The sequence below is a fragment of the Electrona antarctica genome (assembly GCF_951216825.1).
Source record: "Electrona antarctica genome assembly, chromosome: 7".
In the NCBI taxonomy this organism is placed as follows: Eukaryota; Metazoa; Chordata; class Actinopteri; order Myctophiformes; family Myctophidae; genus Electrona; species Electrona antarctica.
In genome coordinates, this window is record NC_136812.1 from 32,848,733 (window position 1) to 32,861,186 (window position 12,454).

At 42.2% G+C, this 12,454-nt stretch overlaps 1 protein-coding gene across 1 annotated transcript; it reads right to left on the minus strand.

Moving 5' to 3' along the window:
* Positions 1 to 703: 703 nt before the first annotated feature.
* On the minus strand, positions 704 to 2,080 carry LOC306926207 (protein LSM14 homolog A-like; the record flags this gene model as incomplete). Its single annotated transcript, XM_079505471.1, has 1 exon — positions 704 to 2,080. The coding sequence occupies one exon, from the start codon at positions 2,078 to 2,080 to the stop codon at positions 704 to 706; it is 1,377 nt and encodes a 458-aa protein (XP_079361597.1).
* Positions 2,081 to 12,454: the final 10,374 nt, after the last annotated feature.

A 12,454-nucleotide genomic window follows, 5' to 3' on the forward strand; every position in this document is an offset into this window, starting at 1 on the left:
GGTCCAGCGGTATGCAGGATAATCTCCGGACAAACAGACATATAGACCCTCACAGATGGCTAGCTCTTTCAGAGCCATGCCACATATAGAAACACATGTGATGTAGTCAGTGAAAACAAAGAAAATCTGGATATGGTGGTGGGTAAGTGGGGAGGTTGGGTGGCGATACAAAATACATGGTAGAAAGGTGTGACCAAGACCCAATGTGGGTTAATTTGATGCGGAAGTTACTTTACAATGTAAAGAAACTATCCTTTTTGGAAGGATACAGGATAATAGCATGTAAAGTTTAAATTCTATCATGCCCTATCCTTCAAAAATAAAAGCTATACAGCCCCAACAACAAACAAAATGTGACCAAATATGGATTATAGGGAAGGGGAAGAGACAACAATCATTGCTGGAAAAAATAGATATCCCTCTTGAGATGACTTTGAAACATTATTCAACCACATGCTAACTTGTAGAGATCTTGACATTTTATGACGGACTGCACTGTCCATTATTGAAAGGATATATATGGAAAGGAATTTGCATTCAAGCGGTTCACCCACAAATATACAGCTCATATATGCCATTATTAATTCATCTAGTAAGAAAAGTATCAAACAAAACTAATTTAATGGCTTTAGCACCCTTCCACTGATTATTCCTCCAGCTGTGCCATGCAGCCATTCTGTAGTCCTTCCTGTACTATGGTACGTCAGCAAACGCCCTGGCTGCTTCTGTACCCTGCCCCGGTACAGCCACCGGCTCCATGGGGAGGTGGAGGTCCAAAGGACCCACGGCTGTTAGAGCGACCTGTGTCCCTGTGGACACTGATGCTGCCACGCCCACTGTAACCCAAACGGCCTCGGTTCTGACGTGAGGGGACACCAAACGTCTCCGAGTTCATGCGCCTCTCCTCGGCCCAGGTCTGTCTACGCTCCCTTGGTAACCCCACGCCTCCAGAATTTTCATTCACTTTCCTGGTATCATCATAGGAGGAGATGTGGTCGAAGAATGACTTCGACTTGTCATAGTAACAGTTAGGGCCCAGTGGGTCCCCATTTTCATCAGCATTCCCTTCGCTGTTCTGGGTCTCAACGTCTGAATTATCTGTATCCTCTCCATTCAAAACCACCTCTTCCGGCTTGGTATCGTTCAGCTTCAGTTTGCTCTGAAACTCTGTATCAATCTCCTTATTGAACTGGGCGTTTGCATTCTCGAAGTCAAAGTCTTTGTCAAACTTCACGGGTTCGTCGCGGCGCACATTGAAACGTCCCCGACCACGGTGGCTGCCTCCTCGACCACGTCGGTTAGCCTGATCACAAGCAGCTGCTGTGGAACGTTTAGAGGTATCCCTGCCTTCACCTCGTACCTGATCAGTCTCAGGCTTGCGGGCTTTCTGCACATCTGTTCCCCGTCTGGGCTCCATGCTGTCCTGATGCTGAGCCTTCTGAGGTCCACGGTTAGCAGTGGTATGGATTGTATGGCCGTGAGCAGGGTTCCTGCGTCCGTGCCCTGGCGCCAGAGAAGTAAAGGCAGAAGATGGTGCCAACGAGGTGGCTTGTAACACCTGTGAGACACCTGGGAGAGCAGAGCCAATTGCACTGCCCTGGCACTGGCTTGCTGTTGTGCACGTGTCATTCCCAAATGAGGGCACTGAATGTCCAACACCACCAACTCTAAACTGTGGGTGGTTGAACTGTCTGTATGGGGGAACTAGGCCCATGTTGAAGGGGCCATAGGAACCAGCAGACTGGAATGGGGCTGAGGCAGTGGAAGCAGATGGTGGAGCTAAGCCCATGGAGGACTGGATGATGGCAGGGTCCTGAAGCAGAGAACATGTTGGTTTAGGTGGCTCACACACAATCAGGTCCTTAATGTCGCTTCCTCTGAAGATGATGTACTCAAAGATCTCATCTCTGGGTGGGATGGGCCTATCAGTGGGACGATCCTCTGTGCCAAAAGAACGCACTTTGGCAAGTGCGATAGTTGAATTCTCGGGGTCTATAGTGTAGAGGATTCCCTCGTAGCGAATCTCAGCCTTTGAAATTAGGCTGATTTTGCTCCCCAGATACGGCGTCCCTCCACTCATTGTGACTCACTGTGCTCAGCGGTCTGGTAAAATACAATTACTTCGACACCCTGACCTTTAAACTGCACAGTTAAATGCAAAGCTATCACCCCCCCTTTTGTTAATACGTGCTTCTTTACCAATTGGTTGGTTGAAAAACTGGTTGGATAACAGTTTACATCAAATGTGATCTCTTCCAAAACTCTGCAAAGCACTAAACTCACACATAAACAAAGTGAGGCTGTAACATGTCTTTTATGCTCACCAGTTCTTTGCGTCATTTGATGATGTCATCCCTCCAATGTACTCTGATTGGACAGTGTTAGTCTTGTTTGGCTTTCAGACATGACGTCATGTGGCAGCCAAGCCTATGGATTTTTAATGTTTGTCTTATTCATGGCATACCTATTTACACGCACCTCGACAGTGGTTGCCGGGGCCCTCCTTCCATCATACTGACCTGATGAAGATCTGTCAAGATCTAAACGTTGTTTATTTATTCAATAAAGTAATTCTTTACCAAAAGAATGGTGGCCCTACCTCCTTCCATAATTGTCTTATTCATGCTGTTGCATAAATTTAAGATAAGGGAAGGATCGAAGACCAATTTGTTGGAAAGATGGCGAGAAAGGCCATTTAATGGATAAAAATAAATTATATCTATTCTGTAATGCTAATTAGAAAGGACTGTAAATATATATATACCTTCAATAACCCAGCAGGGAGACCAAATACCGTGCTGTATTTACCTTAAAAATGAGTGATTAGCCCTTTAAATCTTGAATGACAGCCACGGTACCATAAAAAATAGAAGGATACCTTAAAAAAGAATTTGGAGGCAGATGAAATAAAGTTCTGAGAGGAAGTTTAAGGTTTTAACTGTAATTTTTAGTAGGTAATAAAGTCAATTTACATAGAGAATGTGCTACATGGTTCAGATAATAATAATAATAGTACAATACATCACTATAATTTAGAGTATTCAATTGTTCCAATATGGATCCGAACTGAACCTGAACTCCTCTTCACAGTATGTCCCAGGCATTAATACTGTAGATCACGTCAGTTGTTGATAAACGTTCATTGGCTGAATAGATAGTTCATTTCCGCAATATCCCACGGTGGTGCTGGTTGTCGAGCACTCATTGGACCAGCACATGGATGATGAGACTGGTATCATTGATGTCGCCTCAAGCCGGGAGAGCGTGGACGCTGGCGTTGCCAGGCAACCTGTTGATAACTTTCCCTGCACTGTGAACTTTCGACAGAGAGAAATGCTCCTTCTCACTAGGCCCCAAGGCCACACTGATATCGAAGCAGCTGCATGTAAACTAAAATCAAAACAGCACACTACAGTATGGTGAATTTTGTGGCTACAGGCAGACAGTATGGAGACTTCCATAAGATATTAAATCTGAATGTGGCGTCAGGAAATCCATAATATAAATATGATAAAATAATATAAAGGATAATATAGGGCTGAGATGATTAGGCACGTGGATGGTGACATGACATAAATAGGATAAAGAGAACAACCCAGGGTAAACAGGCAGTAGGCTAAGAGTAAAATTATGATAAAAGGGCAAGATGACCAAATATGACCTATATGGAACACGGTCTGGGCCAAAGTTCTATCTGAGTTGACCAACAGAATATGATGGAGTGGCCAACTTGACATGACGTGTAAACAACATGTCAGAATTTATCTAACACATGCTCCCCAAAACTCTGCCAGGTCTATGGACAAAAAAAACGGATCCAAAATGCCACAGCTCGCTTGGTCTTCAACCAGCCAAAGTTCTCACATGTCTTCCCCCTTCTCTGTTCCCTCCATTGGCTCCCGGTCGGAGTCATGGAGTATGGAGTCACACTGACACCACACCACTCCAAATATGGAGATAGATGCAACTTGACCTAAAAAAAATCGTGGCACTGCATAGCTTATTTCATATTTTAGGCCTAAAAGCAATGCTTATTTTTCCTCAAACTTCTTACAGTGGTAAGAGGGCACCTCCAATGTTGTCAACTGTCAAAATATGTTGCTTTACTGATGACATATTGTGGTGTCACCACCCAAACATCTTGGTCTACTTGACATCCAGAAGAAGGCTCTCAAGTAAGGGAACCTTTGATTTGCAAATCAAAGGTTCAGAAAAGTGATGATCTACTTGTGTATTTTGTGAAAAAATCTAATATGCAAGTTGCAACAGACAATTACCCCCAGATAAAGAGCAATCTGATTTTGTGAAAATACACCCTAGCCTGGCTGATAATTAAAACAATAGGCTAGATATGGGTAATTAAATTGCTAGTGTGATTGCCCCAATGCCCAGGACTAATTCGTATAATAGCGGTATAGCCTAATTCGTTTTACAATGTTCACGTGCAAGTAGAGAACGATATGGCGGGGGGGGGGGGGGGCGGTCTTGGAGGCTCTCGAGTCCTGTACACAGTGCACAGCACAGCCAATATAAACTTTACCGCAGCACCGCCACCGACGCAGCTGTATCTTCATGTTGGGCTGCCTCCTTGCAGCACAAGACATGTCTGATAAGACCATAGACACTGACGCGCGAGTAGGCTATATTGCAGGGGGGATATCGGTGCATTTGTCTAATTGCCTGTAGCCTTCGCTTAATATGAAGAGTCATTTTCTGAAGTCAAGTGGCATAAGATAAGGCGCACGATACTAGCTTCATTTAGCAGCTGTTGTGAGATGTTCTGTATTTGCCATGGCAAGAGGTCTGTTTCCATGGTGGCTCTTCAGGAAGCCCTACGTACAGGTAAGCCTCGGGGAACCCCCTGATATCCTTTTCGGACGAAAACATTGTAATCGCGGATTTCCATCGGTCCATCACGTTTCAGTTCCCTAGTGCTACGTACGTCGCGTGGCATGAACCTACATTTATCATACAAAATTGCCTATATGAATGTCGTTGCTACCTACATTCAATGCGATATTTTCCAGTAGTCTACAGTAGGTTTATGATGTTGTGGGCTACACTTTATGTAGGCCTACAGGGCGCTGAGGCTACAGTGGAGACTGGAGAAGGTTTTTAGGCACTTGATGCTCGATATGCCTCGGGAGGACAACCACCCCCCTGATACTCGTTGCTATAGCAACCAGGTCCATGATCCTGCCAGTTGGTTGACAGGACTACTAATGATAGTCGTTCTACTGTATGTAGCCTACACACACACATGACTATAGTAACAAGTCCGATTTATAGTTGTCCTAGCCTCGGTACCCAGGCTTTCATTTTCGTCGGCTCAATACTAATTGTCCTTATATCTTATGCATGAAAGTTTAATATAGGCCAAATAAATGACTGTGTTGATAATTGTTATTACAGTATTATATTACAGTAAAATAAATAAATACAGGAAAAGAATAATCAGCCGGCTAATTCATCTTCAGTTTCAAATAGTCTATGAAAGTGTTTTCTGGATGGGTCAATACAAGTGGTGCAGTCATTTTAACTGAACATAATACAGGTATGTTCAATTGACTGCTATTGGCACTGCCCTGTTTAACTTCAGTAGGCCTAGTCTTTGCATACTCTGTCTTTTGCTATGTAGTCCTCTCCCTGTATGTGAGCAACGAAGTTGTCAAATGAAGTGCGTGGAGGAAAGGACGGCCCATCTCAAGGGATGGCCACCATCATGCATCGTTATCTAGGGCAGGCCACCATAGCCTCTTCCTCCCTCCACTATCTGACAACTTAACAAGTGTCATTCAGTGATCCTGAGAGTGAAGTGATTTCCAAGAAATGCATAAGCACAAGTTGTATGTGATGTTTGTATACAGTATGTCTAGCAGCATATTCCACCTCAAGGCTACTTAAAATTATTATTAAGTCTGGTGAATACTAGCAGGATCCACAATACAATACATCTCGCCATGGTTCATTGGTTCATAGTAATTTAGTAGCCTACTTTATTTCAGACTCAGACATATTTCTCAGACATTTCTCCATATTTGCTAAATTAAAGTTATCAATTGCAATTATTCACATCCATTTCCCTGAAAACTGCCAACTGCCACCCAATTTTGCGCACTTACTCCATTTACAACGTTAACGTCTACACATAAATGTTTAGATTTCAAATAAAGTGCTCCCCCCCGGGCCACGAATGTTACAATTTTGCTTGGGCGGATATAAGCACCCGCCTTGCGTATTGTTCAATAAAATAAAAAGCATTTTAATCCGATCGCCGGCCATTTTCTTAGTTTCTTTTACCACATGCTTTCAACTACTCAACCGATTGGGAGGTGTATTGCACTTTGATACATTATAACTTTTTGAGAAAATGGCTATGAGTTTTTTATGAACTATAACAAGAATGAAGTAGTAGAAGTAGAAGTTAGAACATTATTAGTGCCAAATTGAACATTTGGCTATTTCAGTATCCAAATACAACAGCAAGCAATGTGTCTGTCTTCGTCCGTCCATCTGTCAGTCCTTCCAATCCATCCATCCATCTATTTGTCTAACTATCTATATATTAGTGGATTCAGGGATCTATCATTTGTTGCACTTTTGGAGGAGAAGGCTGAATTCGGTCCACAGATGCGAGAACTCTATCGAGAGCATGAGCCACATTGTCCAGAGATCAGTCTGAACCTCTTTCTCTTTTCCACCTTCACAGTGTTCAGGCTCAGCCCAATGACAAAGCTAGAGCCTCTTCTAACACCAAACTGAATCGAGGCAACAGAGTGTGACACTGAAAACAGATTCACAGAAGTTCCATAACAGAAAGCCAATCTCACCACAGGAGACACAATCACACAGAGCCGACAATAGCATCATACATTAAACATCCCAATTGAATGGGTGAAGTTCAGACTTGCGTCCAACCGTCCCCACATACAGGTATATCATGTCACAGTATTGAGTGACTAGAGCACGGGGATTCGGGGAAGGGACTTCAGGGAGGTGAGGAGTATTGTGAAAGTCTGCTGTCTGAAGCGTGATGAGTCAGATCTTCCAATATATGAGCACGGTCCAAAATAGAGGGTATGCACGTGACATCATCATCATACCTGGAAGTTATGCGGGAACACCTACTGAGTGGCAAAAAACTACTTTCTGGCCTTGACAGCCCATACATCCAAACAGAAAAGTCCCATTTGATTGCATTAAACGACGTTAAATAATGTTTAACTCACTTTGCCACTCAATTTTCCACTCGATTTACCATTTACTTTATGCATGCGCATACCCTCTATAGCACCCACCGAGTGTGTAGTGAGAAATATACATATATATATCAGACTGAGATACTGGCACATACTGTAACTTGTTGCAAAGGAGAGTGTCCTTTCCTTTGGACTAGTTCACATCCCCTAATCCTTATGCAATAAGCCTAAACTTTAGCAGGATCGGCTCTGTACTTGGTCCCCTCGTTCCCCCCTCTAAACCCATCTACAATCTCACAATGTGTCAGTGGCGACACGTGAACTCAGAGTTCAAATAACACTAAGGATTTGCTGTGCTCAACTTGCATGTAAAGAATTGTGTTTACATGCAAAGCGTGGTCACTCTTTGTTTTTGCTTGTGTTTATTCAATTACAACATTTATTGTTGTGGGTCTTTGTGTTAAGACAGTATTCATTATTTCGGAGATCCTTGCTGTTCCATTCTTTTTCACTCCCTGTTATCTGTCTGGGGTCTTAGTTGGCTGGCTCTGTACAGCAGACAAGGGAACCCATTAACTGGTAACCTCTGAGGAATAGCTTTATAATAATACATAATGGATGAAGGGTGTGCAGCCTGCAAAAATAAATAAAAAATGTGTCGGAACAGTAATATCCTGTGTTCTTGATCGGTTTCAATCACCTATTTCGTAGTGTTTGAACACCAGGTTACTGTTGAAGACACATTCTAGATTAAATAAATGTAAATGTGCATTTATCCGAAGTAGCTTTAGAATGTACACACACACACACACACACACACACACACACACACACACACACACACACACACACACACACACACACACACACACACACACACACACACACACACACACACACACACACACACACACACACACACACACACACACACACAGCAGAACAAATCATGCTCCAGCTTGCTTATCAGGAGCAGTTGGGGTTTAAATCTCTTTCTCAAGGACACATCGTCGGGTAAGCCAGGATGAGCCGGGTATCGAACCGGGAAGCTTTCAATTCTAAAGCGGCCACTCTACCAAATGAACCAGTACTGTCTAGTTTTCAGAGTTTGTGTTGATGTTGAACCATAGTGTTGAACAGGTTTTTAATACCGGCTCTGGATCTATGTTTGTGGGTCGTGTGAGTGGAGCTAAACAACGACAAGGAATTACCGATTCGTCCCATCAACCTCAGTGCATGGCCACAGTTCCCAGTCATTTCCTAATTAATAGCTGTCACAACAGCCACAATCAATATTGCCTCATTAGCCATGTTTGCCTAGCTCTCTTCCCCTAAAAAGGTTCAATATAATCCCAGTGATAGAAATGCATCACCCATAGCAGAAATGGAAGCCACAACATATTGATTGTAAATGCCGACCATACATTTGTTTTCCTGCAGACTATTATGGTTTTGTTGTGGGAGCATTTCACCTACAGCTTGCCAGGTCAAACTTGTAAGCAAGTCAAATAGTCAATAAATACACAAATAATTCTCAGAGTTAGAGCTATGAACTTGCCAATTGATATTCAGAGACGGTACTGGAATAGACAGATGATTTTGTTCATTGAGCTCATCATCGCGAAACATTGGAAAATGATGTGCAACCAGCAGTAACACAGTGTCTGTGTGTCTGTCTGTCTGTCCGTCCATGCTTACCCTCTAAACCCTAACCTCAGTCTTAACCAGCCACGTAAGTCCCCTAAACCTAAACTCAGTCTTAACCAGCCACGTAAGTCCCCTAAACCTAACCTCAGTCTTAACCGGCCACGTAAGTCCCCTAAACCTAACCTCAGTCTTAACCGGCCACGTAAATCCCCTAAACCTAACCTCAGTCTTAACCGGCCACGTAAGTCCCCTAAACCTAACCTCAGTCTTAACCGGCCACGTAAGTCCCCTAAACCTAACCTCAGTCTTAACCGGCCACGTAAGTCAGTTTCACAATGTTTCCGCTTCAGCGGCAGTAAGAGCCTACTGGCTGCATGGAGTTCTTGATGAGTAACCTACTGGTGATTATGGGTTGATAGCATTCAAAGTGGGTGGTTCAATGCCATAAATAATAACCCATTAATTGTATCTAACACATTATTATTAGGGGTGTCATATCACTATAACCTGTGGTAGAATCAGATGTGGGAATGGCTAGCTGACAAAGTAATGTGCCGTATTACTGGAGAGTTTCCATAGAAGAGGGGGATGATAATGATTAATGATGATATTAGGAAGGCCATTGTATTGCGAGAAAGATTAAATTAGAAAGGAGACAGCAATTTAGGCTGTCTGCAAAGAAAGTAGTAGCAATAACAATAATAATGAATGTAATAGTGTAAGATAATAAAATATGGTATAGCAATGAACTTATCAGGTAATATATAATAGCATATATAAGAATACCGGTATTAAGATATAGTGTAGTGGTGTAATAAATAATATGTTATCAGTCCATAGTCATGCTCTGTGAGGAGGTCGGGTCCACGGTCACACCCACATGGATGTGGGTGTTCTTTTAAAGATGATTACTTTTTCATGAGAAAGTACAATGGTGTCCCTGAAATGGGCTCACTTTTCACATTCACTGTGCTTTGCGAGGGATCGTAGGAAGGAGATGAGAGCAGACAGTGCTAAAGAGCATAACAGGAGGAGAGAGAGAGAGGGAGGGAGTGTTATTCCATAAAGAAAATTGGAACTGAAAGGGACAGAGTGTGTAGAGGCAGGGAGAGTACATCACTGTCAAGCACTGAGCGCTAGAATCATTAATTGAGCGGAAAGTAGGGCTCCAAATAGTCTGTTATTCCTCCATGAAGGTCCGATTGGAGGGGTGCCATGGATCTCGAGAGATTGCATTTATTTGTTTGGAATGGAAAAGACAAGCAAAATAATTCTATAGAGTCTAGAGTGGGTCTAAATAGCCTGCGCCAGCATGAGCAAAATTCACTGTTGATTACAGAGCACAGGTCTGTTCAATAGTTATTGCACAAATGAGGTACTCTACTTTAAAGTCTATTTCAGTATCAACTGGCCTAGTGGCTTACTGAAAGAGAAGCCTGGCCTGACGTTTTCACAATGTTGATTAATTACTGACTACAATTCTTAAATGAATGGAGAAATACATCATAAACCAGGGGTTAACACTATAGGGACTCTCGTCAGGCAAGTACAGGTCATGTTCTACTTGCCCAGGTCATGCCCATTGCCTTCTTTGTTTTATTACTTTAGTTGCAAATTCTGTGGCTGTGAGTGTGAGATATGGACATACCTCAATATTTATACCAAATATCTCAATAGCTAAAGAAAAAAGTTATTTTAGTGTATACATAGGTATAGAGTGTACATCTGTAAACTTATATTTATTGACAGTGTCGGTTGTTCTGCACGTGGCAGGATGATTGTATAGGCCAGGGTCTATACATCTGTATACTTCTCTCCATCACTCCTGTGATGTTATTCGTCTGTACCTATTGTACTCCTTTGACCTGTATCTGTAACTTTTACTGCTGTGCTGTCTCTGCCTTTTTCAACCTAGTGGTGCAATCTGAAGAAAGAAACTGAATGTATGTTTTCAAGATTGTATCCCATTTGACAGCAGGTATGCATATAGGCTACCTGTGCGGCTGTTTCAGTCATGACTCAGTGGAGACACAGCATTTAGGAGAGGAAAGGCATACCATAGTAACTTCTATAGTGCTAGCTGATAGGGTTATTCCCCCACCACCAGTTTATTGCTCAGGTTCCTTCTGGACCTGCCTCAATATCCTTAGGGGGTAAAGTCGACTAAACAGAGTGTTGTAAAAATTCTGTCTTCCAGGCCATAAGTTATTTTCAGCTCATTAAGTCTTATGGAGTATCCATCCATCACAAACTACATCACCTGCCTTGCTGTATATTTGTAGTGAGTTTTGAAATAGTCTACGCCTGGTCAGTATTTTGTCTGCATCTGTTCAAAGTGGATTTGCACTGTCACTTAATTAATGGCAACATTAATGTGGCTCATACTTGTCAAGACAGATTACACATTTCATTATGTAATTGAAGTGCTTCACAAAACTGCATTTAAAAGCACCTCAAGCAGTTAACCTAACATAAGAAATAACAGACATGTTATTTTCTGATAGACGTGTCTTCCAGTTGGCACTACTGTACTTACCATGAATGCAGATTGCATTAAATTCTATGGGTTATTAATGGGACCAGTCGGTCCCTTAATAATAATAATGGGTTCACTTTTCGGAGCAATCAGCAATGTCATGGCAGATGGCACCATCCATCCATCCACCACAATCTTCCCACATTTCCAAATGAGATGAGTGTGCATTGTATCCTGCAAATGTTTGGCCACATTTTGATGGTCCCAGGGCCATATGCTCTCTTGAATACACCTCTCTGCACCTTATTGATCTTTAATGGTTAGGTTGAATAATTAAGAGTTTAATCTTGTAGCGAGCAAATTCTTTTTTAACATTGTTAGTGTAAAAGCCACTGGGAATCTAGGATCTAATTTAGATGGGTAGTGCACTCTGTGTCCTCACTGCACTTACAGGACACTCATGAGCTGGCCTCAAGCAACAAATGCATAGGGTCACTGTCAGGTGGAAACCTTGTATGTCCAAAACCATTCCCTTTTCCTTATTTTTTAAACATTTCAAAATAGTCTCCCTGAAACGAATTGTGAGCTTGTAGATCTGCTATTTGCACAACTTTTGTGTGACATTCTTGTATGATGAAGTGGAGCATTCATTTACACACAAAAAAGATGAAACATGAAGATATGAGGTTTCTGCCCGACAGCATTGATGGCCCTTCTCATTAATCTCCATTATGATGCGTGTCAGGCTGTCAGCCGAAAGAGCCAGCATTGAATTTAGTGCTCAGATTATGCCGGTAACTTCTATTTACAACAGCCTCAAATAGTACTGGGAATAATGTTCAACCAAAACTCCAACAACAAAAAATAATTCTGATACAACACAATAATCATCCCTGAACACAGGCTTAACACCACAGCTGTATTATTATTATTATTTTAGTGGTTAAGTCTGTTGGTTTACTGTCTGTATATGAAATATCTGTAACAATGGTCAGTTAAAAGACACACTTTACCTGGGGAAATGCTTGTCCCATCAACCCTATCAGCCAGGTCACAAGTAATATCATGAAATTGTTTATTCAACCAGAAAGTAGCACTCATGGGCATCTATATTTTGTTTCAACAGGGACGA